Source organism: Tenrec ecaudatus, chromosome 3 (genome assembly GCF_050624435.1).
Source record: "Tenrec ecaudatus isolate mTenEca1 chromosome 3, mTenEca1.hap1, whole genome shotgun sequence".
Lineage (NCBI taxonomy): Eukaryota > Metazoa > Chordata > Mammalia > Afrosoricida > Tenrecidae > Tenrec > Tenrec ecaudatus.
In genome coordinates this window covers 149015773-149042198 of record NC_134532.1, presented here as the reverse complement: position 1 = coordinate 149042198, position 26426 = coordinate 149015773, and the positions used below count along the sequence as shown (strand labels likewise).

The 26426-nt window shown below is 41.9% G+C and overlaps 2 protein-coding genes across 6 annotated transcripts in view; one reads left to right on the top strand and one right to left on the bottom strand.

Annotated features, from left to right (window-relative positions):
* The window catches only part of RCHY1 (ring finger and CHY zinc finger domain containing 1), a 22410-nt gene extending 11005 nt beyond the window's left edge, over positions 1-11405 (bottom strand). The window contains exons 1-3 of the mRNA XM_075544203.1: positions 11254-11405; positions 5168-5287; positions 4828-4943 (exon numbers count right to left, since the gene is read on the bottom strand). Of these exons, the coding sequence (XP_075400318.1) occupies positions 4828-4943; positions 5168-5287; positions 11254-11343 (326 nt within the window). The 5' untranslated portion in view covers positions 11344-11405. The remainder of the gene's footprint in view (positions 1-4827; positions 4944-5167; positions 5288-11253) is intronic.
* On the top strand, positions 10837-26426 carry THAP6 (THAP domain containing 6). 5 transcript variants are annotated; one of them, XM_075544201.1, is made up of 5 exons: positions 10837-10912; positions 12416-12518; positions 13870-14077; positions 17459-17584; positions 24529-26426. In XM_075544201.1, exons 2-5 carry the CDS (start codon positions 12439-12441, stop codon positions 24781-24783), a joined length of 669 nt encoding a protein of 222 aa, XP_075400316.1. In that variant the 5' UTR covers positions 10837-10912; positions 12416-12438; the 3' UTR covers positions 24784-26426. The 5 variants fall into 5 exon arrangements, with proteins under 5 accessions (XP_075400316.1, XP_075400312.1, XP_075400317.1 ...); XM_075544197.1 differs by lacking the exon at positions 10837-10912 and adding an exon at positions 11456-11557; XM_075544198.1 differs by lacking the exon at positions 10837-10912 and adding an exon at positions 11564-11881.

The following is a 26426-nucleotide window of genomic DNA, read 5'->3' as shown; positions in this document are numbered from 1 at the left end:
ACCCTTCCCCCCACCTCATTCTTCCCCCTCTACCTTCCGTGGCTATTGGTCCCACTGCCTTCTCCTCGGGCTTCCCTCCCATGGTTCAACCCATCTAATTAGGCAAACCATCTTTTATGGTAAATATTCTTACAGATAAATTTTTGAATCAGTCTCTCAAAGTTATTGGGAAGTTCCTCCTACTATCCAAGATGAAATAAAGGGAACAGAACTACCCTAGTGCCTAAAGTAATAACAGTCAATGTACTATAAGGAGTTTCTCTTACATGATCTTTCTTGCCCACAATGTTAATTTTCCCCAAAAGTTTGAAGAGACCATAACCTTGCAAGTGATAAATCTATTTGCTAGTCACATAAACAGCTTGGAACCCAGCAAAACAGACTGAGTGGTTTGTGGTCCACCCAAACCATAGTTTCCCAAACGTATTTGGCCCACAATTTCCTTTTCCAGAAAAAAAAAAAAATTGGTGCCCCCTGGCAATTAAAATTTTCGTACTATAGCCCATGAACCAGGATAAATTGTAGGTATCTGCTTTTGTAGCCGTCGGGATTATTTCATTGCTTCACTGACTATGCAAAGGTATTCAACTGTGTGAACGATAAAAGACTGGATAACCATGAAAAGAATGGGAATTCCAGAACATTTCATTGTGCTCATGAGGAACTTATACATGAACCAAGAGGCAGTTGTGCAAACAGAACAAGGAAATATCGCATGGCTTAAAATCAGCCATGGGTTGTCTCCTCTCACCACACCTCCCATCTACATGCTGTACAAATCATCAGAGAAGAGTACAGCCTCGGGATTCGGAGAAGGCTCCGTAACAACCTCCAGTATGCAGACAACATAACCGTGCTTGCTCAAAGTGAGGACTTGAAGCACTTGCTAACAAAAATCCAAGATTGTAGCCTTTGATATGGATCACAACTCAATGTAACAAAGACCAAAATCCTCACAAATGGGCCAAAAGGTAAAATCATGCTAAATGGAAAAAAGGTTGAAGTTGGCAGGATCTCAATGCTCATGGAAGCAGCAGCCAAGAGATCAAAAGATGTATTATTACATTAGGTCAGCAGTTCTCAATCTGTACCTTTCATAGGGGTCGTCTAAGACCACCAGAAAACATGACTGTAACAAAATCACAGTTACGAAGTAGCAACAAAAATAAGTTTGTGGTTGGGGGTCACCACGACACGAGGAACTGTATGAAAGGGTCGCCCCATTAGGAAGGGTGAGAACCCCTGCATTAGGTAAATCTGCTGCACAAAACCTCTGTAGATTGTTGAAGAACAAGGATGCTACTTTAAGGACTAAGGTGTGCCTGACTCAAGCTACGGTATTCTCCACTGCACCATATGCATGTGAAAGTTGCACACTGAATAAAGAAGACTGTGTATTAATGGATGCATTTGAATTGTGGTGCTAGAGAAGAACATTGAAAGTACCATGAACTGCTAAAAGGACAAACCGGTCAGTGTTGGAGGAAGTACAGCCAGAATGGTCCCTAAAGGCAAGGATGACAAGACTTCGTCTTACGTTACTTTGCACACATTGTCAGGAGAGACCAGTCCCTGCAGAAGGACATCATGCTTGATAAAGTGGAAGGGTGACAGAAAAGAGGAAGGCTCTAGAAGAGATGGATTGACACAGTGGCTGCATCAATGGGCTCAAGTACAGAACCCCACAACCATGAGGATGGTGCAAGACGGACGATGCAGGGTTTCATTCAGCTGTGCATTGGGTCGCTATGGGTTGGAGCTGACAACATGGCACCACACAAATCTACTCTCAGTAGACCACGTTTCGGTATTGATCGATTACATTTTTAAATATTAGTATCTTTTTACTTTATTCCTTCTTAGAAATCTTGTGAAAAACAAAGAAAAAGTTTACTAATTTATATATATTAAAATATAATTCATACAGATAGGATTTAGATCTATATTTTTAAAAGTATGGCATCATCTTTTATGAAGGTATCTAAAAAATTGGAGATCTCTTTGAAATTTTTCTTCCTTGAACACAGTTGAGAAAGCAACATATTTCACTTTTCAGCTATGAAGGCTAATTGAGAAAAACTGAGAAGTTTTTAGACAAATGATAAAACAAATGGAAAGAGACAGCATTCTAATATACGTTACAGAACACTATAAACCTAAAAACAAAACCCACTACCACTGAGTTAAATCTGACTCATAATGAGCCTCTACAGCAGTGGTTCTCAACCTTCCTAATGCCATGACCCTTTAATACAGTTCTTCATGTTGTGGTGACCCCCACTACCATCCATAAAATTATTTTCATTGCTATTTTATAACTGTAACTTTGCTACTGTTATGAATCGGGCAACCCCTGTGAAAGGGCTGTTTAACCCCAGAAGGGGTCGCGACCCACAAGTTGAGAACAGCTGCTCTAGAGGGTTTTTCAAAGCTTTGTAAGACTTCATGGAGCAGACAGCCTCATCAAAGCAAATAGCTCAGAACCCCCACCCACGTCATTAGCAACCCAACTCAGTCTATGTCTACACCAAGGACACTGTGAGACAGTCTTACTGCTGTTTCCGTCTAGAAGCTTCACTGAAATCTGTGGACATGGATGACCCTGCTCATATTTAAAGTAATGGGAGTACAGCTTCTAGCATTACAGTTAACACACAAGACAGCCGCAGTTCCACAAACTGGCAGGTGCCAGCTGACAAGTGGTGAGACACCACGGGACCACAAACTCCCTGTGCGAGGGAAGCAAAACCTAAAGTGCACGTCCCACCACGAAAGAAACGCTCTGGTCAGCAGTCCTGGCTCCACGTGAAACCCGTAAGGAAGGGAAAGCAAAACAGCACCATTTAACCAAAAAGCTGAAACTTGTCCTCTAATCGCCTCTATCGTTAACAGAATTCAGGTGATGGCGGCTCTATGCTGACCGCCTACAAGAGAAAATTCTTTTTGGAGAAAGATAACAGCACCTACAAGTTAACACAGCTTTTCACATATTCTATACAGTAATCAGTTTTTAAATATCACACATGCCAAACGACAGAATCGAAGAACCAAACACACACCAGGGGGAAACACAGACAAGAGAACAGACCCTCAACCACTCAAGACTCTGGACTGTTAAAATATGTGATTAATATGTTCAAGAAAAGAAAAAAACTGAAGAATTTCACCTGACAATAGAAAGCTATCGAGAGATTAAATATAAATTCTGTAACTAAAGTAAAATAAAATGAAAATGCTATTCTTTCATTATTGTATTGGACAGGGTTCTCTAGAGAGACAAACCAGATTGCTAGTAATTATATATAAATATATTTATAAAGATAGATATATAATTTAAGAAATGAACCGTTAAATTACATACAGATAGATAATACAAGAAATTAACAGTTAAATTATAAAGCAGTAAGACACTAGCAGTCCTTTAAGGCTTGAGAGCTGCCAGTTGCCAGTCCCCTTCTGTAGAGAGAGCTGGGCTATATAAACCCAGGCAGCAAACAGCAAGGCAGGTCGTCAACTGTCATCAACTGTCGGTCCCCAGCTCCAGAGATGAACATTCCAATCGTGTGGGCTTGAAGGGACCGACCCTCACCTTACAGCGACACAGTCCACAGGCTAGGCATCCCACAGGTAGTGTACCCCTTTAAACTGAGGCACAGAACAAGCAAGCCATTTATCCCTCTGCCCTTCAGTTGATCCTACTTGTGTTTATCGGCCAGGCTGGCACAATAAACTATAGCAATTATTCTTCCACTTCTTCTATTCATCACAACAGAAGGTAAGTGGCCTGGAAGACTCGGGGGGGGGGGGGAGGGAACATACTTAAATCACCATATTCATTAATATCACCGCTTATTCTCATCAGGAAAGTATTTAAATATGGAGAGTTTTCCAGCTCATAAAGTTCTCCAAAATTCTATGCTTGAGGTCAAAGCTCAAATCTGATCCCGGGCAACAGATACCGTCAACTCTCTTCCCTGAAGTGATAGTCTCCTTTCCTTCCTTCTTAAAGAAAATGTTCCATTAGCAAAACTAGAGCTTTCTTGTGGGTTTCGTTTCCAGAATGATAGAATAGCCTGTACAGAACTACAGTTCTCACACAGAAAACTAAAAACTTTGCACATACAGAAAACAAGGCGTTTGAAAGCAATGAAGAGCAGCTAAGGACTTGAAATACCAAAATCCTGGAGAAAGGGAAAAACAATGAAGTAAAAGTAATCATCTCACCACAATGGGTGTTTTATTTTTATTCTTTCTACCTTTCTGCACTTTCCAATTTTATAAAATTAAAGTTTATCTTTTGGAAATTAAAAGGAAGCCTCTATTCCACGTTTCTACTTCAGATGGCTATAAAACATGTCACTGATATCTTAAATTAAAATAGAAATAACCACGACAGATTTGCAAATTAAATGAATATTGCAAGAGGAGGAGGGAGAGCTATGAAAAGCCATCTTCTGAGAATGGAAACGCTCTCTATCCTGATCACGGTTTAGTGACACAGATGGAGATCCACACCTGTCATACCACTGCTATCTAGTTGATAGGAACCCACGTCAGGTTTCCCGGGCTGTAAAATCTTCACAGGTGCAGATGGCTCCTCTCTCTTCCTGAGAGGGGCCGGTCGGTTTGCCTGGCTGACATTGTAGCCCACCACACCCCAGAGCTGCTCACAGATGCAAACGTGCATCAAAATTAATCGAACTGGGCACCTAAAATGAATGAATGCTACTAAATTTACATTCATTTTTAATCCATTTGACATCAGAAATTATTATTGCACAGACACACTAGAAGCGATTTTATAAAAGAACATTTTACATACATTACCTACAAATTCCACAGTTTTCACAATGATACTGCTTCTTATCTTTGTCAAATAGATGGCAGATACCACAGTAATATTCTCCAAACAAGGTGCTACATTCTTCACAAGTCTGCTGGGCCTACAAAGAGACACGTGATTACAAACGGAAATAAACAAACCCAAACATTTTAAATTATAAAGAATTTAGTTCTAAAACACGAAATTTTACTTGTGTTAAGTTTTTAAATATCAAAATCAAAGACAGGACTTACTCTAAGAGGTACAAAGGCCTTTACTTGCAAATCTTGATTAAACTTTTTTCAGGCCATTTTAGTAAAGAATCAAAGTGTCAGAAAGTCTTACATGTTGAATTTTTTCACAGTTTATGCACTGCACTTCCTTTACTTGAAAGCGGTCTAGCTGATGGTCTTCGTTGCTATCATGACACAACCGGCAAGTATACAGCTTGTCGCAGCAGGGTGCCTACCCCACGGGGGAGAAAATCGGCTATTAGAAGAGAGAGATGACAAGCTGGTGATGACAAAAGAAAACCCCTTCGTCCTCCCCCTCCTAAAACACAACCCATGGAGCAGTTGGAAAACTGATCTGAAATGTAGCATTTCTGTGTTCCCTGGCAGAGTATGACAATGACCATTCCCTTCAATACCCATGTAGCTGAAGGAGGTGGGCACCTTGTCCTCAAAGACAAAAAGATTGTGAAAGATGGAAATCTCTAGCCTACTCCCTCAACTACATCACGCTAATCCTATTCTCAGTCCGTCTTGACAGTTCTAGATAAATTCATTGCATATTTAAGTTCCTAAACACTCAAAATTATAGACTGTTTAGTTCACCCCTATTTACTCGAGCAGCCCTGGTGGCAGAGTGGTTGGAAAGGCTTGCAGTGTAAAGCCACCAGGCCACTGCGCCGAAGAAAAAACGCAGTCGTCTGCCTCGGTCAAGATTGCAACCTTGGACGCTCTCTGGGCAGTTCGACTCTGCCCGTAGCGTGGCTATGAGTTGGTCTCAACTCAGTGGCAATGGGTTTAGTTTTTGTGGGAAGCATTTATTAAACATCAACTACATGCCTCTATAGGGTACAATAAGTATCTCATATCCTACATCTTAGTTCCCAAACTCCTCAAGTTCTTATCAACAGACTATTAGCTGCTATACTGAGTGCCTCTTCCTAAAAAATTGAGCAGGTCTGCTTTTCTACGCTCTCTCCTTTTTCCATCAAATAGAAACTACCAATGACAGCAAGCCACCTTGGTTGGATCCTGAACTCTAAAACAGTGGTTCTCAACCTTCCTAATGCAGCCACCCTTTAATACAGTTCCTCATGTTTCGGTGACCCCACCCCCACCATAAAATTATTTGTTGCTACTTCATAACTAATTTTGCTACTGTTATGAATCAGGTGACCTCTGTGAAAGAGTCACTCGCTCCCCATAGGGGTCATGACCCACAAGTTGAGAACCGCTGCTTTAAAACATGGCAAAATAATACAATAGAAATAGCATGTCCGTAAAGTGCCTATGTGGGAGTCCGGTGGTGTGGTGGTTATGCATTGGGCTGTGATCCCCATGTTCGGCAGTTCAAAACTACCAGCAGCTCCAAGAGAAAAAGACTGGGCTTTCTACTCCCATAAACAGTTACAGTCTCAGAAACCCCCAGGGGGTTGCTCTGAGTCAGCACTGACTGGAGGGCAGTGAGTTTGATTTTGGGAGTGACCATGTGCACAGAACAGTGCCTCATCACCCTGTCGGACAGCTCATCTAGAAATGAGGTGTAAAGAAACAAATTATTAATTTTAGAGACACTATTGGTTCTTTTCGTTACAGTGACTTCTTAGTGTTTGCTATCAAGTCAGTTCCAACTATAGGAGAGAACTACCTTATAGCGTTTCCTAAACTGTGATGTGGACATTGAACAAGGAAGACCGGAGAGGAATGGATGCATTCATTTGGATTGTGGTGCTGGAGAAGAACACTGAAAGTACCATGGACTACTGCAGGACAAACTGATCTACGTTGGAAGAAGTGAGGTCAGAGCGCTCCTTCGAGGCAAGATAATGAGACCATGTATTTTGGACGTGTTGTCAGGAGAGCTCAGTCCCTGGAGAAGGATGTCGTGCTTGGTGAAGTGGAGGGCAGTGAGGAGGGGAAGCAGCAGTGGCTGCCTCAATGGGCTCGAGCACAGGAACAATGGTGAGGATGGCCCGGGACCGTGCACTGCTTCCCTCTGTTGTTCCTAGGGTCGCTGTGGGTCGGAGCTGACTTGATGGGACTAACAACAATGAGCTGCAATCTACATGAGCAGACAACTGGGTCTCTTCTCTCACGGGTTGAACCGCCTACCTTTCAAATGTCTCAAGTGTTTACTTGGCCCCGGTCCCACCAGAGTTCTGTACAGCAACTTAATTTGACTCAGGTAGCACATCAAGATTTCTCAACCAGTGCTTTCTAGTACATTGTGGCCTCGCCATCTACTCGTTTGCTCTGCTAGTGACTTACCTTAACGTACATAGTTCACTCCTCTAAGACTTTAATGTTCAAGTGGCTGCCTATCTCCACCCTACTCCTACCCTAATTCTCAGTGATCTGCACAGCCAACTGGTAAAGCTTCCAACACCATACACTCTCAATTCTTTCACTTCTCACTTCCAGTGGACCTGTGCTTCAACCCTCAACCACATACTCTCATCATCATACAAGGAACAATGACCCTCAAGTATATTGGTCTCAACACCCCTATATACTTGGGAGGTAAGAAGGGGAGGCTTGCCATAGTTTGTTTCTTTGTTTAAAAGAGTTTTATTGGCACATAATCCACGTATCATACAATAATTCAATCACATCAGGAATAATAGCCCTATATACTCTTAAAAAATAAGGCTCACAGACCTCCTGTTTTTGTAGATTACATTTACTAGTATTTACCAAGTTGTCAATTAAAATTGATTTTTAAAACACTTGTTATATTACTTCTGCTTAAAATAACAAAACTACAAATAACACAAATGAATGAAAAATAATTTTATGTCCCCTCCCAACCTATCTACTGCTACAATCAGTATAAGTTGTTGTTCTGGTTAAAGAATGGGAAGAAACTCTGGTCTTACAGAAAAATGTAGGTGAAAAGGGGGGAATATTTTAACAGCCTTTTCGGATAATTATGGCTATTCTCTGCTACGTGGTAAGCAGTAGTTGTCTACAGATTGACTGCAGCATAGAATCTGAAATCAGATCAATGAACTTTTACATTAAATCTGTTGGAATAGCTTGCACTCTACATTAATCTTTTACCCATTCATTAGTCTTTGGGAAGATACTGATTTACTGAGTTACTTCATTTTTTTCCAAATTAAGGTGTGTACTATATGGTACGTTTAGTTTATTTGGTTAATTTGGGGGGTGAGGAGGGGTATTGCAAAGTGCAACCCCTTGCACATTAGTTTCCTACATATACGTGGGTTACAGGCATGTATGTGCACATTACTTTTGTGGCTGTTACATGTGGGAAAAGCATGGTATACAGATCTTCCAAATATTCACATTTTAACTTATAACATCCAAAAATCACATTAAGTAAGATCATCAATCATTATCACCAAGGAAGCCTTTGGGTACTGAGATGTTGTCACAATAACTAAATAACTAAACATATTGCCCAAAATTCTAAGTCTGGAGGAATGAAGCACCAACTTTATTACTAACAACAAACACTGTCGACTATTATCATTCACATAAATTATATTTACTTCAAAATAATAGCTGTTAAATATCCAATTCCACAGTCACAGTTGTCCCCAGAAGAAAAAAGTTTGATTAAAAAAGTGACCAGCTGAGCTCCCAGTGCTTTCCCCGCATCAGTGCTTTCCCCGAAGACAGTCACAGTTCAGTTGACATAAGCTTCCCATCTTGTCAAATACTAAAAATATATGCTGGGATTCACATTTTGAGAAGTTAATAAATGTAGGGCTGCATCCACGATATTTGCCTTGATTCGTGTTAAGGGTATTTCACTCAGTGTCTTTTGTACCATCCATGCAAGCAGCAACACATTGAAAAAGACAAATACAGTACTATCTGACTGTCAGCATGGATACTCTGACATCCGGGAGCCTCTGAAACAAGGCCTAAGACATCCCCAGGAGCCCATGCAGCAACTTGGGGCAGAGCTGCACCAGAAGAAGATCTGCACCTTCTCTGTGACCTCACTGTCAGACACAACCTGTTCCAACTCCCGTCCCTTCATGTTCAGCCAGTGCTCCCCTGGCAGGCATCCTACTTCTCTATCGCTTCTAGGTGCTCACCCAGCCAAACCCCTACGGTCAGTAAATGCAGCTCTCTCGTACTCTACCCACCCAGGCCCCGCTGAATATGGCTAGAGAAAGAAGCAACAGCCTACGGGTCTCACCTGGATGCTGTGGCAAGCAATAAAATGAGGGCCCTTCCTCCCAGCATCCTCACTCATCTAGCGTTTAGAACAGAGAACCAGTATTTCACAGCTTCCCGTCTCTTCAAACCTCTACCACCACCAGGGCCCGCCTCCGAGAGCGCTGCCAGAAACCAAGAGAGCATCTGCACAGTCTCCTACAAACGCTACTCATGACTGCCTCCACTGTTACAAAGAATCTCACAGTCTACTACTTCTGCGGCCAACCCCCCCTAGGGCCTGCTTTCTTCCCCAGCCCTACAGCTTTCCCCTCACCCACCTGCAGTACCAGGTGTTCTCACATAACTGGATCGTCCTCAAAAGCACACAGAAATGCTATAACATCTCCCATCTGTCAAAAAGAATCCTTAACCCGACACCACTCAGAAACCACCGCCTCATTATTTTTGCTTTCCTTTTCGGCGAAACTCCAAAAACTGTCAAAAAGCACCCCACCACCACCACCACCACCACCCAAGCCTCAATTTTCTTTTGAATCCCTCCAATTAGACACTGCCCCATGTCTCCCACTAGGCAAAATCATCAGTGACCGCCTCCTTGCCAAATTCAAAGTTCAACCAGATGGATTCAATGCGGCTGATCACTCCCCTCACTTGACCTCTGGCATTTAAGGGGGTTGTAGAGAAGGGCGAAACAACTGTTTGACACGAAACACTATAAAATACAGATCTAGTGGTGTGGTTTCTAATGGGAGAACTTGGAGGGAGGTAATACATAAAAATTGTTGAATTCCGTTTTCGGCTTCAAGTTTGAAATAATAACAGAACATCTCGGCAAAAATGGAATCATAGGGATAGCACTAATTTCATTACACACTCGGTGACTGATGTGAATGACCAACTTTGGAAGCACTCTGTCCACTACAGTGGAGCAACGCAAGGCCTGCAGGGGGAAGAAGGTCTGAAGGTGTCCTTATAGGCCTGAAACGACCACTTCCTCCCAATGGCTTTGGTCAGTGACTAACAAGTATGATGGGTGTTGTATGATACTAAAAACATTTCAAAATCATGATGATGAGGATAACACATGCTTGCTCACTCCAGGGGGAAATGGTGGTACGTGAGCACTTAAATACTTGCCTGCTAACCAAAAGATCAGCAGCTCTGGGGGTTAAAGATGTGGCAATCAGCTTCTGTAAAGAGAACCACTTTGGAAACCCTAATTCTAGTTTCACCAAACAGTCGTGATAGGGCCACGACCACTATTAACCAACACATACATATGCCCAGTAGCATTCAATTCCCATAGCTTTCTTAGGAAGCTGGACCGTCTATCATCCCTATCCACAACATCTCAGCTACTAAGGGGCAGAGCTACGCTCTGGGAATCGGGCTATAAGGCTCCACACCTCAAACTTCGAGGCAAAATCTGTACACTGCCTCTTGTAAGAAAAAAATCCGGAAACTTCCATTGGATGTGTGCCACTTTTAGGAATTCGAGACTGACTACGAAGGTGCCTCAAGGTTAACTGCAAAAGCCACAATGCCATCGATTTCCCTGGGTGTGCCAGGCACGCTCCTATACTAAACTCCCTAGTTCACGCTCAGTCCATTTTGTCTTCCGATGTTCGCCGCGCGTTCAGGCAGCCGCCACGACTGAAATGAGGCTGGCAGGCGGCAAGATGTATTTCCTCAAGAAGCTGACATGGTAGGATCCCCACTCGGTTATTCCCTTCCCGGTATTTCATCATACACCTGGCGGTGTTTCTGGGTTCGAAGGAGCCCAGCAGAGGCCTGGGATTTCTTCAGGGTCTTCCCAAGCAGAACTGGGTTTTGCTTGCAAAATGTAAAGCCGGGAGGAAGAGCGGGGCCGACAGGCGCCTCGCCACAGAGGTTTCCTACCACAGGGACCCAGCTTCAGGCGGAGGGGAGAGAAAGTACCCTAACAACCCGGACTCAAACTTAAAGCCAAGCCTCGCCACCCGGCCCGCTCCACCCCCGCCCGGCGCGGCGGAGGCGCTCCGGGGAAGAGCCCATTGAAGCCGTCACCTTCAGGAGACATCCTCTGTCATAATGTTTGCAGCCGCGCCGCCCTCGAGCCTGGCCACAGGCGCCATCTTCGCCCACGGAGGCCGCCATCTCCTGCGCCTCCCCTCGGAGCGCACGGGCCCGTACCCCAGGCGGAAAGCCACGCCCAGCGCGCCGGCGCCGCGCTCGGCGCGCCGCCCCCCGCCGCGCGGGGTCACGTGACCCGGGGCAGCCGGACTTCCGGGGCGCGCGGCGTCGGGGCGGAAGCGGAGGGAGGTGCGCTCTCGGTTGTCGTCGTCGGTCGTCGCTGTTGTCCCCGCTAACGGTAATGGTTCTGAGGTTGCTGCCTCTTCCCACCCGCCATCGCCGCCCGCCCACGTCGCGGGCGTCGTCCGGGGCGACGAGGCCCGCAGCGTCGCGGAGATGCCGAGCGGCCCCGGAGGAGGGGACGCTCTCCCGCCGCGGGGGCACCTGTGACAGGGCGGCCCCGCCCTCGGTCCCCCTGGAGCGGCGCCGGGCGATGGGCGGAGCCCGGCCGAGCCTCGGGCTTGGAGCCGCCGGGGAGCGCGCGCCCTCGGCCCGCCCCGCGCACTGCTTCTCCGGACCAGCGGACCAGCCCGGCCCCGGGCGCGTCATTGATTCAAAACGTGTGTGTGCACCTTTACTGCTTACGTTGGACGTTTAACTTAGCCCTCGCCAGCTAAGTTCTGGGCACAGCAAGAAACCTGGGCCCCGCCACCCTCGGCCGAGTAGAACATGCATCAGAGGATCGCAGAAATACACGTCAGATTACTCCAACCTGGAAGCGTGCTCTGCGCTCTGCCAGCTGGTGGAGGCGGAGCTAGCGTGCCAGGTGTGGTGCCGTGAAGAACCGGCGCAGGGGAAATGGACAGCCCACCAAAATCGCACCTGGCGCTGCTGCGTGTACACAGGGGCTAAAGAAAGTCCTGGGGAAGATTCTTTATCTTTTAATTAACTTTTCCCTAAGAGTTTTGAAGGCCCCTCGCATAGCTAAATATTACTCTTCTTGTTAGCGGAGATTTTTATGGACAAAGCTACCCAGCCTGGGAAAGTGACTCTCATCAGGATGATTTCACATGCCCCAAAACATGCTGGGATAGGGCAAGGTGTGGTTCCGCGTTAGCCTTGACGATACTAACCTGCCGGTTTAATTTTCTTTCAGTTCTGTTATGAGTTGCTAAAGTCATGGTGAAGTGTTGTTCAGCCATCGGATGTGCTTCGCGCTGTTTGCCAAATTCCAAGTTAAAAGGATTGACATTTCACGTGTAAGATTCACCTCTTTAGTTAAGCTGAGTGCTTTTTCTTTTTTTTTTAAAAAACCCCTCTGTCAAGGGGCTACCTCTCCCACCTCTCCAACCTGGTAACCCTCAAAGAATTGTCTTTTAAGTATGAAAACCTTGTCTAGACTTTTTGCAATAGTGAACTCATAAAGTCTTTGTCCTTTGGTGATTAACTAATATCACTCAGCATAATGTCCTCCAGGTTTGTCCATGAGAAAAGATTTTTCATGCACACATAGTTGTGTTCTGTAGTAATCATTAAAGGACTTTCATCTTTTATAAAAAGCAAGTGACACTTCTATTTGAATCTTCCATTTGGACTTCACAGGTTCTTTTTAAATGACCTCTTTAGTTAAATTTAAAGCAATGGCGGTGATGCTTTTACATTTTATACTTAATCAGTACTTTTAAGATAACACTTCAGGAGTCAGAGGCTGGTTATCAAAAAATGTCAAACTCATTTTTGTTAATATTACCTTGTATTTTAACATACCTTCACAGAAATTCATTGTGTCGGTGTGTTTTACAAAGTAGTTTACAATCTGATCTTTGTCTAAGTACATTATGTGTGTTCTACTTAGAAATAGATCAAACTTAGGTTGTAGGGGAAACATGTAAATTATAAATTCAGACCAAAAGGTTTTTTTTAGCAGATATTGCAGATAAATCAAGGTAATCCTAATTGGGAATACTTAACATCTAGCTCCATGACTTTAGACTTGTCCTTCCCAAGTGTCATTCTCCTCATCTGTGATAGTGACAGTATTACTGGGATAGGTAAAGGTGTTCCACGTTAGCTTTGAAATTACTGCCAAGTGGCTACCTCTCCCATTAAGAAATCTTCCTCAGAAACTTAAAACAACAAAAAAAAGATGTTCATCCAATAGCACACTGTCTACATAAAAGGGGTAAAACCTTTAGCAATGTGTCATTGCCCTCGGTTAATTAGTGGACCCACACAGAATCTAAACAAAGCCTCTTCCCTTCTGGTAGAAACCATTATGCCACCAGGGCTCCCATTCTCACATAAGTGAGTAAATTAAAAATCTTCAATTGTGGGTAATACTGTAAAGTGTCAAATATACGTTGAAACTTGTGGCCCTTAGAACTTGAATATTGAAAAGAATATATCTGCAGGATGATTGGCATCTTTTGGATATTGAGGCTAAGAGATGTGAAAGTAGAAATCATCGTTTTCCTGAATGTTGTAATTCCTAAGAATCATAACACTAGTTCAGTAATAAATTTAGTTACTGTTGAGTAAGACCGCCTTAGTTCAAGTGTACATATATACCAGTAGTGTTTAATTTTAAAATATTGTTTGTGCTTTTTGTAGCTTCCCCACAGATGAAAATGTGAAAAGAAAATGGGTGTTAGCCATGAAAAGACTGGATGTGAATGCTGCAGCTATTTGGGAGCCTAAAAAAGGAGATGTGTTGTGTTCAAGGCACTTTAAGAAAACAGATTTTGATAGAAGCACACCAAACATTAAGCTCAAACCTGGAGTCATTCCTTCTATCTTTGATTCCCCGTCTCATTTCCAGGTCTGTAGATACTGCTTTTCGACATTATGCAAGTATAGCCCAGGGCACAGTTTGATGCTGCTGGTCTCAATCTGGTACAATGGAAGAACCTTCACCTCTCTTGTTAACATTTTTTGCATGCTTATTCATATACAGACCATTCTTAAGAGTTTTTAAGTCTGTAGCCTGCTGCTTCAGGTTTTATAATGTGTAGGGAGATTGTTTTACCAGTAAACCCCACTGCCCTCAAGTCAATTCTGACTCATAGTGACCCTGTATATGAGCAAGATAGCTTGTCACTCTGAGGAGCTGCTGGTGGGTTTGAACCACCAACCTTGCAGTTAGCGCCCCAGTGCTTACCCCATAGTACCACTAGGTTCTCCTTACCCAAATCCACTGCCACAGAGTTAATTTTGACTCATAGGGAGCCTTTATATTTGACAAAGCTACAAATCTTTACCAATGCCCTCCGCTTCCTCTCACTGAGCAGTCGGTGGGTGTGAAACTCTGACCTTACAGTTAACAATCCGGCTTACCTGACTGCCCCCAGGCCTCCCAATGTGAAAGAAGATTTGCGCAGTAACCATCCATAAGCATCTGTTTTAAAGTTTGGTGTAGTTGACTGACTACAGCACTCAGTTGCCACTGAGTCAACTCTGAGTCATGGAGCCCCATGTGTGTCACAGTGCAACTGCATTTCATAGTTTCCAATGGATGGTTTCTTTGTTTTTTTCCTAGAAGTTGGTTGCCAGTCCTTTCAACCTCCCAGTTAGCCCCCAAGCACATAACTGTTTGCATTACCCTGGGCCATAACTCATGGGGCTTACATTGGGGGTTGAACAAAAGTTCTCCTTACTCAGGAGCAGAAGCCTGAAGTAGAAGCTCAAACAGGACCGAAGTATACTTCAAAGGTCCACTTACATGCAAGCTTAGTCCCGAGGTAGAGCTACAAGGAAGAAAGCCAAGAGTCTAGAGCAGGTGTCCTCAAACTGGCCCGCCAAAGGCATTTATGCAGCCCGCCGGGTGTTTTTGCCTGTTTGTTTTTTTTTCACTTCAAAATAAGATATGTGCAGTGTGCATAGGAATTTGTTCATAGTTTTATTTTAAACTATAATCCGGCCCTCCAACGGGTCTGAGGGACAGTGAACTGGCCCCCAGTTTAAAAAGTTTGAGGACCCTGATTTTATCACAACCACTTAAGCAAAGTAACTATAGTACATACTCTGACTTCTTTCCCTCTGCGTTTTCTTTGTGAGGTGCATGCTGTAGCACATAGTAAGTAAGAAACAGCCCATTTGTTTCCTCTGCTATAGAGCGGTATTTCCCAGAGTGGGTGATACTGCCCTTGGGGGTTGGGGCAGCGCACTGGAATGACCCAGGAGGCCTGCAAAAGCAGGTACCTACACTTTATCCTGACTTGTGGGCAGTAGGTCAAACATGTGTCATTTCCAGGGGGTACTGAGCAATTTTTTTTCTGAAAAGGGAATATATAAGCCAAATAAGTTTGAAAACCTCTGCTATATAGTATTCCACTAGATGACTTCATCTTGTCTACTTTGGACATGTCGCGAGACCAGTCCCTGGAGAAGGACCTCATGTTTGGTGAAGTAGAGGGGCAGTGAGAAAGAGAAGCAGGAAGGCCCTCAAGGTGGATGGACACAGTGGCTGCAACAATGGGCTTCAGCGCAGGAACAGTTGTGAAGATGGCGCAGTACAGGGCAGTGTTCTGCTGTGCATGAGGTGGCTTGGGGATCAGACCAACTCAATGACACCTAACAACATTCCATTGTACTAATTAGAATTTCTCCATTCTAATCATGTTGACTATGGATTAGCCACTGCCGCTGAGTCTCTTCTGACTCATAATGCCCTAACTATAGAGTAGAACTCCATAGTGTTTCTGAGGCTGTACGTGCTTGGGAAGCAAATTCTGCCACCTCCTTCTTCCAAGGAGTGGCTGAGGGGCTCAAACTGCTGATAGTTCATGTAGCTTACTTAACCCATCATACCACTAGGGACTTTATTATGAATATTGCATCTAAAACTTTTGCTCTAAGTCGTTTAGTGCACGTACATGTTTCTGTTAGAAGTAGAATTTCTGTGCCCTAGAGATGTGTACAGAGGCACTATGAGTTGAAACTGACTCTGGGGCAGTAAGTTTGGTTCTTTTTAAAGATGGGTATGTTCTACTTGAGTAGCTATTGCCATAATTTTCCAGTGAGCTCTTACCAGTATGTAGTCATACCATCAGCATATAAATGTCCCTCTGGCTCCACAGCCTTACAAGTGCTTTGGGGTGTCAGTTCTGTAGAATACTTAATGACTTTCACAGTCGATAATATGTATAAATGATATTTTATATAAACCTCATTTATTTTCTTTCAAATTTCACTATTTTAAACAACCCTGTGATTAATATAATTATAGCTTAATCTTTGTGCATATCATTCCTTGAACTATAGTCTGGAAGTAAAATTGCTCAAAGATGATAAACATTTCTAAAGCCTGCTTCTTGTACAGCTCTCCAAAAGTCCCCCTGGAAATTGTCCTGTCTGCTCCTTGACTACCCGTGCCTGAGTGGCTCTCCACCGTATCACTCAGTATAAGTTTGTTTTTAACCTTGCTTTACTTGATAGGCGAACATAGTATTTAATGTCTTTACTTGCTTTTATGTTTCCACATTTTTTTCATGTTTGATTATATTGAACATTTGTGTTTTGTGAATTATTGAAGTCCTCTTCTATTTTCATCTACAACTATTTTGTAAAATCGCTGTATATTGAGGTTATGAGTCTTAGTTCTTAGGGGTTTAGATGTTTTTGATTTTGAAGTTCAGATTTTTTTATGTAGTCCATTCTATTTTTCTGTCATCATCATTGGAGTTTAGTCACCATACAGTTATGTAAGTATTTACTGTAATTTTTCTACTTCATTGTTTTCATTTTTACATTCATTTTTGTACATGTGAATTTCATTTTATTTTCTTGTTTATACAAAGGATATCATAGTTTTTCTTAATTTAATATGATTTTTAGACTTCCTCTGCCACTTTTCCTAAGTATTTATATCTGCTGGTCTGTTTCTAGATTTCCTGTATGATCTCTTTTTTTTTTTGCATAATCCTAAGAAAGTAACAAACTGTTTTAACTGTTATTATTTTGTTATATGTTTTTTAATATCATCCATATTTCCCATCTTCTTTTAAGAAAATTTGTGTTTCCAATCTTTAGAATTATTTTTAGAAAGTTTTTAAAAAATAATCTCAGTAGGTTATTTCAAATGTAGTATCTTTTAAAAGCAGTGTCCTTGAAAATAAATGTTACACTAATTCTACTACTCAAATTTAAAGAGGAATAAAAATGTAAAGGAGCTACAGTGACTTTTATCAATTTTTCTTAACAGGGGAAAAGAGAAAAACTTCCTTGTAGAAAAAACTTCATCATGAAAACACTTCCAGTCGCAAACCACAATCACCAGCTTGTCGGTGCTTCCTCGTACATTGGCGAGTCCCAGTCCCGGTTCACTTTTGTAAGTGACATCGCTGCGGTGGACTGATGTGGACACCGTTAGGACAAGTGTGCCCTCCCCAGTGAGATTTTAGCCTTCAGGGTCTTAGCCAAGAACGAGGGACTTGGAGCTTGAAATGTTTTTAATGTGCAATGTCAAGAAATAATACTGCTTTCCAGCACCGTGCTCATACCTATATAGATATCCCCACAAAAAGGATTTTTTCCCAGCTATGTATTTAAATTGTTTTACAAAACAGCCTTATCACCTTCAAAATACTTTCCATTATACAATACATTTTCAAATTGCTGTCCTTTCATGACCCTCTGCATTCGCAGAAACAAAAGAAGTAGCATAGAGCGAGGTCAGGTGAGTAAGCCGTGTGGGGCAAGAGAGGCATCCTGATTTTTGCCATCAACTGGCGCTCTGAGATGGCCACGTGAGCAGGTGCATTGTCGTAGTGGCAAAACCAGTCCCTGTCTGCCACAAATCAGGCCGTTTTTGTCCTACACTATTATGCAGTCTTTTCAGAACCTCTAGAAAGTTGGCTGGCAGTCTGACCTGGTGGAATGAACTCCAAATACACTATCCCCTCACATCAAAAAAACAAATGAGCATCGTCTTGATCTTTGATTTCACTTAACACATTTTTGGCAGGTGAGACGAAGATGGCATCTTCTGCTTTAATTGATGTTTGGTTTCAGGATTGTGAGAATAGCACCATGGCTCATCACCAGTAATGACCTTAGAGAAAAGTCTGGGTCGCTTCACAGCTGTTGTCTCAAAGCGCCGCATGTTTCCACTCAACACTCTCTATCCTGGTCAGTCTGAACCCGAGGCACACATTTTGCAGTTACCCTTCTCATTCCAAAATCTGTTCAAATTCGCTGAACCGAGCTCCAAGACAGTCCAGATAACGTCCCCATCTCTTCAATGGTCCGTCATCAGTCTTTGAGCAAAGTGCACGAAATTTGTTGACATTTTCATCCCTCAGGAAGTTGGCAGATGTCCAGAGGAGGTTTGTTATCAATCAACATTTCACCTCTTTTGAAATGAGGAAACCACTCATACACTTGAGTGTTCAACATCACAACAGTTTTGGGGGCATTTTTCCTGAGCAGGGAACAAAACGTTCTCAAATCAGCCATCACAAAAAACTAGGTTCCAGCAAAACTCCTTTCACGAAAAAACTCGCTGTGACCAGAGAAACTTTTCTGGTGACATCACTGGGCACACTAACTCAGAGCAGTTGCTTGAGTTGCTTGCCTAGCTGGAAAAATGAGTACTTTATCATTATTAAGTGTATCTCATCCACTTAATCTATCAATTACTTAGAGAATGGTATTTAAATATAACCATGTATTTCTCAAGTTTTTGAAGTCCATTTTTTTCTTAATATAATTTTGCAAAGCTGATAATGTGCTTAGAAATACAAATTGAGAATAATTTTAATAGTGTTGTCATGATATATACCTTTTCTCATTTTTCGTTCAACTTGTTTGTGTCTTCTTAGTATTTGAAGTACATTTCATGTATGCAGCATATTTTGGATCTTCCTTTTTTATTACCTCCTTTTTTTAATCCAATTGTATTAAACTGGATTTTAACTGGGCTCTTTGAACCATTTACACTTAATGTGATTATTGAATGGGTAGGTTTCAATTTGTCATTTTTCTACTTTCTTGAATAAATAGTTTTTAATGGCTCCATTTTTTTTCTTTTTTTCCAAAACCTTTTTATTGGGAAGTAATACAGATATCATAGCATTCCATAGTTCAATCATATCAAGCAGAATTGTACAATTGCTACCAAACAGTTTCAGAACATTCTCTTTCTTCTTGAACTCCTTGATATCAGCTCCTCTTAACCCCCAATCTTCCCCATTGTATCCCACCCTGGAACCCTTATTCGACTTCCTGTCTCTATAGGTTCACGAATCCTGGGTTTCATATAATGAAAGCCAGAAAAACATCACAAAAATTCAAGAGGACTACCCCCAATGACAAAACGCATCATTGCTAAACCCCAGTATATGAAGGAAAAGAAAAAAAAACACACAAGATGTTGAAAACTGGATGAGGCCCAATGTGTATGGGAGGGATCAACTGACAAGGTTTTAACTGTTCAAGTCAGGTTTATCCTTCGGATGTCCTGTAGTCATCTCTCCAGTGTACTCTTTTGGAAGCAGTTTTTGTCACCCTTGTAGTATATATAGAGGAAAATCATCAGAGGCTGACTTCCTGTATAGGTCTTACAAATGTAGCTGGGGCTCCCTCTGTCATCTGTAGCCTTGTGCAAACCAGAATCTCAGGGCTCTGATACTATTTCCTCCTTCCGCTTCTGACTATAGGATTTGCAATCCTTTGGTCACTGATGTTGGAGTGCTTCTTCCATGTGGGCTTAGTTGACATCTCAGTTAGTTGGCTGCTTGCTTGGAAACAAGCCTTTCAGACCCCAGAAACTATTTTATCTGATAGCTGAGCACCATGTAATTTCTTCACCACACTCTGCTATAGCACTGATATCTCTTGAGAAACACTATTTTCAAAAGAGGCTACATTCACAGGGTACAAGGGTTAGGACTTGATTTAATCCATGATAGTCAGTCTCTCTCTCTCTCTCTCTCTCTCTCTCTCTCTCTCTCTCTCTCTCTCTCTCTCTCTCTCTCTCTCTCTCTCTCTCTCTCTCTCCAAAAACATTTTTGGGGGGCTCTTACAACCCTTATCACAATCCATATATTCATCCAGTGTGTCAACCATATTTGCACATATGCCACTATCATTTTCAAAGTGTTCTCTCCCCACTTGAGCCCCTGATATCAGCCATTTCTTCCCCTGCCCTCCCTCATGAGGCCTTTATAAGTGATAGATTATTATTTCCATATCTTATATCATCCTCTGTCACCGCTCACCCACTTTTCCATGATTTGTCTCCATGGGGAGGGGTTTCCAGGTTAATCCTTGTGATCAATTCCCGCTTTCTCCCCGCCACCCTCCCCTAATCCTCCTGGAATCTGTACTCTCATTATTGGCCCTGAGGGGTTTATCCTGGATTCCCTGTGTTATGGGCTCTTATCTGTAGCAGTGTGCATGTTCTGGTCTAATCCGATTTGTAAGGTAGAATTGAAGTCATGATAGTGGGGTGAAGGAAGCACCAAAGAACTAGAGGAAAGTTGTGTGTTTCATCGATGCTGTGCTGCACCCTGACAGGCTCATCTCTTCCCTGTGACCCCTCTGTGAGGGGATGTCCAGTTATCTACAGATGGGTCTCCACTTATTGGGTCTTCACTCTCATCCCCCACCGCACCCCCAGTCACACTGGGTATGATTTTGTTCTGGGTCTTAGATGTATGACCCCATTTTACATCCTTTTTGACATACTAGCCTATCCCTGTTCCATCATTTTTGTAGCTGCTTTTTTGTGTTCTAGCATATTTCTTTAACTTATTACAGGGTGTAGTTAAGTGATGCTATGCCCCTCTCAACCTCTCCTATAGTAATGCGCTTCACTTGTTTAACAGGCTTATTTTTCAAAGAGATTTAAATAAGAACAAAAAATCTTGCATAGTTACCACTTTTATAGTTTTTCATTCCTTCATGTAAATCTATATTTCCGTCTGGTATCCTTTCTTTTGCTTAAAGAAATTCTTGTAACATTTCTTTACATAAGAGTATTTTGGTTGTGAATTCTTTTATATTGTGTATGTCTGAACAACTAATTGGTAAGCCTTCATTTTTAAAAGATGTTTTCACCTAGTGTTGAATTCTAGGTTGACAGGCTGTTTTTGTTTTGCTTTGGTTTTGGTACTTTAAAAATGCAAATAAATAAAAGTGTTACTGTATTCTGACAATATTTCAAATAACAAATGGACTGGTATTCTTTATCTAACATGTCTTATTTTTCTTCATCTGCGTTTTTGAACTTTTCGTTTGTTTTGGCCAAAACAAATGCATGATTATGTTGTGCATGATTTAGTTCTACTCATTTTCTGTTTCTTAGGACTTACTGAGTTTCTTGATATGTAGATTTACAGTTTTCATCATTTTTTGTTTAATTTAACTGCTGTATTATTTCTTCAAATATTTTACCTTCCCCAACTTTTGTCCTCTTTTTCTGGGATTTTAATTGCATGTGGATAAATTCAAATTGTGCTACAAAATTCCAATTTTCTTGTTTTCCTTTTAAATATGAAATATTTTTTATTTAAATAAAATGTTTAAATATATGTAGAGTATATACAGAAAGGTCTTGTCTTACTCATGGGGAATAATTAGCCCTATACAGCAGCACTGCCCTGGTCCTGCCTAATTAAACTATCCTAGAGAAAAACTCCAGAATATAGAACAAAAATATTGAAAAATAATTTTTTTAATTTATTTAAATAATGAGGATAAAAAAATTACAGATTTTTTCTCTCTGTGATTCATTCTGTATAGTTCCTGTTGCTATATCTTCATGTTCATGAATAGTTTCTTCTGAAATATCTAATCTGCCATTCATTTCATCCAGCATATTTTTATCTCACACATTGTAATTTCTTTCTTTACATCTTCAGGGTAATTTTATATCTTCTATGTCTCTACTTAATTTTTTAACATACAATTTTAATAACTCTTTAGTTCCTTTGTCTGCTAAGTCTAACAGTTGTTTCTGTTTTGTGTTGGTTTACATTGATCGGTTTATTTCTTATTTTCCTGTTTGTTTGCTTGCTTGGTAAATTATGGGTGCTATACATTGTAGATTTTACTTTACTGAGTGCTGAATATTTTTACCCTATATTCTTGAGTTTTGTTTTGGAATACAGTTGTTACTTAGAAGTGGATTGATTCTAAATAAACAACCTCGTTGAGGTGAAGGAGAGGGGTAAAAGTAGAGACCCAGAACTCATCTGTGAACAATCGGACATTCCCACACCAAGAGCCCAAACAAAAGAGAAGATATATCCAGGGGGCAGTTTAGCACCCACGAAACACATAACACTCCTCTAGTTCTTTAATCCTTCCTCCCCACGCTATAATGATCTCAGTCCTACCTCACAAATCCTGTAGCACCAGTGCACATACACCAGTACAGACGAGAGCTTTCAATATACAGAATTCAGGGTAGACAAACGCCCTTAGAAACAGTAATGGGAGTAACGAGTTCAGGAGGCTAGGGGAAGGGAAGGGGGAAGGACGGGGGTTTGGGGGTCGGGAAGGGGAATAGATACCAACAATGGCAGAATAGCAGTATAGCAGGTTAAGGTAGTGTAAGATATGTATAAATAATAACACATAATACATAAAGGGTTCCTGGGGTTGGTAGGGTGGGAGAAGAGAGGGAATAAAAAGGAACTGATATCAAAAGGCTCAATAAGAAAGATAATATTTTGAAATTGTTGATGCCAACATTTGTACATGTGTGCTTGATATAATGGATGTATGGATTGTTATACATGAGTCCCCAATAAAATGATTTATAACTTTTTAAAAAGAAGAATATTGAACTTTCAGCCTGTGCTTTGTTAGGCAGCACCATAACCGTGCAGCTGTCCAGGACTAACTTCTCTAGGAGTAATACAAGACCCTTTGTATTTACCGTATGTACTCGTGGGCACGCTGAGTTTTTCAGCACATTTCTAATGCAGTTTTTGTGGTAACATCAGGTGCCTCCACTGATATTCAGGTTGGCTTACACTCGAGTATCTACGGCAGGCTACGCACTGCCCTTGGAGATGATAGTGTCCTCGTCTGGCTGGTAGGAATCGGCATTATTCCCAGTTCTCCCTGAGTGGTATCTGACCTAATCTTTTCTGGTGGTTCTTTCCTCACCCTCAAGTACTCTCCTCGTGCATGCACTGATCTCCCTCAGAACACTTGAGGGGCACCTGCTAAACCGCTCCAGAGTTCTCGCTCCATGGACTTTGTCCTGTGGCCTCCAGTCTCCCTGGTCTCCCTGAAGGCTCTGCACGATCTTTTCAGAATGCGAACAGGCTACTTGCATTGTCGCCTAGACACTCTCAAGGCAGTCAGTCACATGGATGGCCATAGGGTTCGCTGTCTGCCTTTCCCGTCTCTCAGGGGCCACCACCTTCCTATGTGATGTCCATTTTCCTGACAATGGTTTTTTATTTGTTTTGTTTTGGTTTTGATTCTCTTAGGTGAGAGGGCCAATTCAGACTCTTCATCTTAGCTGAAAGCAAAAGTTTTCTCCAGTCGTTACAATATCAAATGACAACTTTTCAGAATTATTTTATAGTAGTACCTAGATAAGATATACCGATATTATTATTATTTTAGTGTCAAATTAAGGGGGAAAGTACTCAGCCAGGTAAGTAAAACAACTCTTTGTTTGTTTTTATGTTTTTTTAAGCTAGAGACCTCTGCAAATCTGAAATACCAAGTCAGGAGACTTGCTTCTGTGCTCCTTTCCTGTCATCTTTTGTGAAACGAAAAATTCCTCAAAATGTAATTACTTGGTTAAAAAATTTGACAATGTGAATCAGTTTGGTAGGTGCAAACTTCCAGCCCCCACTTGGGGAACTAAAGTTCTAGAGTCATTGACATGGAGTCATTGACATGGAGTCATTGACTGCCAGAATGTTCTCTATTCCTCATGTTTGCCACGCCCTAGGATAAAGGAGAAAGACCTTCACCACCATAAACATTGTGTCTAGCCCCATCCTCTTCCTGTCTTCCTGAAACCTTTACAAGTGAACTCCAAAGCCCAACCAGACTCACTGCTGTCGAGTCAGTGCTGATGCATGGGAAACCCCGTGGGTTGACGGAGAGTAGAAGGCCCCCTTCCCGGCGCGGAGCTGGTGCTTTCACACTGCTGACCATGTGGACTGCAGCCCAGGCACCACCACTGCAACTAATTAAGTAAAAGTTTGTCTCCAAGCGTAATAAACAGCTGAGGCCTAGGTTAAAAGCTTTTATCAAACTATGTGTCTGCCTGGCTTACTAACTTGATCTTTTTGGTTTTAGGAGCACAGCTACAGTGTAATGGACAGTCCAAGGAAGCTGAAGCACAGATTGGATCGTGTGATCAGCGAGCTAGAGGATGCCAAGGAAAGTCTGCAGAGCGTCTTAGACAGAGAAAAACAATTCCAGAGATCATTGAGGCAGACAATCAAGGACTTACAGGATGAATGTCTCATCAGCCAAGAAACAGCCAATAGACTGGATGCTTTCTGTTGGGAGTATTGTCAAGAGAACGTAGAACAAGATTATGTTTTATGAAATAATTTCATATTCTACCTAAAATTGACACTGGTTCAAGAAGACAACCCTCAGTTACCATACTGTCACACTCCTCGTTGAATTGCTGCTTTCACTCCTTGGGAGCATTATCCGTGCGGTTGTTACGCCAAGACTGTTTGAAGGCGTGTGGAATTTTTCTGGTTATCATGTTGGGTGACTTGTGACAATTATGTTTTATAAACCTCCAGTAATGTAATTACACTATTGTATGACATTAAAACCGGAAAAAACATAGAATGAATCCATTTAGCTACAGTAGTTAAGAGCACAACACTTATTAAGCAGCATCAGACTTTCAGTTTCAAAAGAATATCTTTGAAACATATATTCTTAATGATAAGTATGTTGAATTTTAACTGTAATGTATTTAAGTATAAAGTAGAATTAACTTATAAAACATAACCATCTTGGGTATAATCACGTTTGTTATCAACAATACCACAGGATCTGTGTCTAAGGCTCCCATAGTGCTGCCCCTGAGAACACGAATCAAGGGTCACGAAACTGGCCCAAAGCCACGTTCTACTTGAGAAATAGGGACATAGACAAACCTCACTCAGAAGTCCGTGCTGTAGTTGTTAGAATTTGAATATCAGTTGTTTCAAGGGATTAGAGATGAATTGCATTTTGTGCTAATTTGTTCATTGTCATTCTATTTTCGATAAGGTTATGGTCACTTTTTTGTAGGTTTTTGGCTTTTTGTTTAAGAGTTTTCTATATTTTAACACATGCTATATATTTATGTAGAATCCCAGGTCTCTCTAAATAACTTTTATGCATATTTACCAGATCAGCATTATACTAGGGAAATCACTGAAGGAATATCTCGTACTGTCTTTTTAAACCTCTCACGAACTACCCTTCACTTCTTGTAGTTACTTAATTTTACATTCGTAGTGAACTCTGATGTGAAGATTAAAAACCTTGGTTTTATGGGATAGACACCATGACAGAGAAGGCAATGTTTTCCCTCACCCTAAATGTGAAAATACAATTAAAGTCAGTGATTTCATTGAAAACGGGATGTAGCCCAACGCAGTATATGTCCAGAATTGCGTTCTCTATGACTGCTCAGTTAAGTTAACCGCTCCCCCACCCACGACACCCTGGGAGCCAAGTGCTGTGCCTGCTGCGGTCACCGGTGCTCCAGGCATTGTTACACCCATGTGCCCCGTGTCTGCTGTTTCAGTCCACCTGCTGTCACAGAGGTGGTTAATGGTGAGCAGAAGAGTGGTCAGATAGGACCTGGAGATAATCATTTGTTCTCATGTTTAGATTAAAAAGCCATCCCCACCAGCTGCCCCAAACAAAGGCCTGAATGGTAAACACTTCACAGAGAGCACAACCAAGTCAGCCCCTCCAGAGCTTCCTCGGGCAGCCAAGGCGGCCCTAAGGCTTCACTTTGTTTAAAGCTTGCTCTGGTGTGTGGTTCTTGGAATAAACCAAATCCAGCTATTCACCCTCAGCACCAAATCAGGTACGAGCACGGCGACTCGGCATTTTTTCTCCATAAGGAGACTTGTTGCTAAATTAAAGACCCTAGTCTTTAATTTGTGTGTGTGGAGGCGGGAGCAAATGAAAGATATTCAATACATTTAAGAAAATTATTATAGAAATAAAGT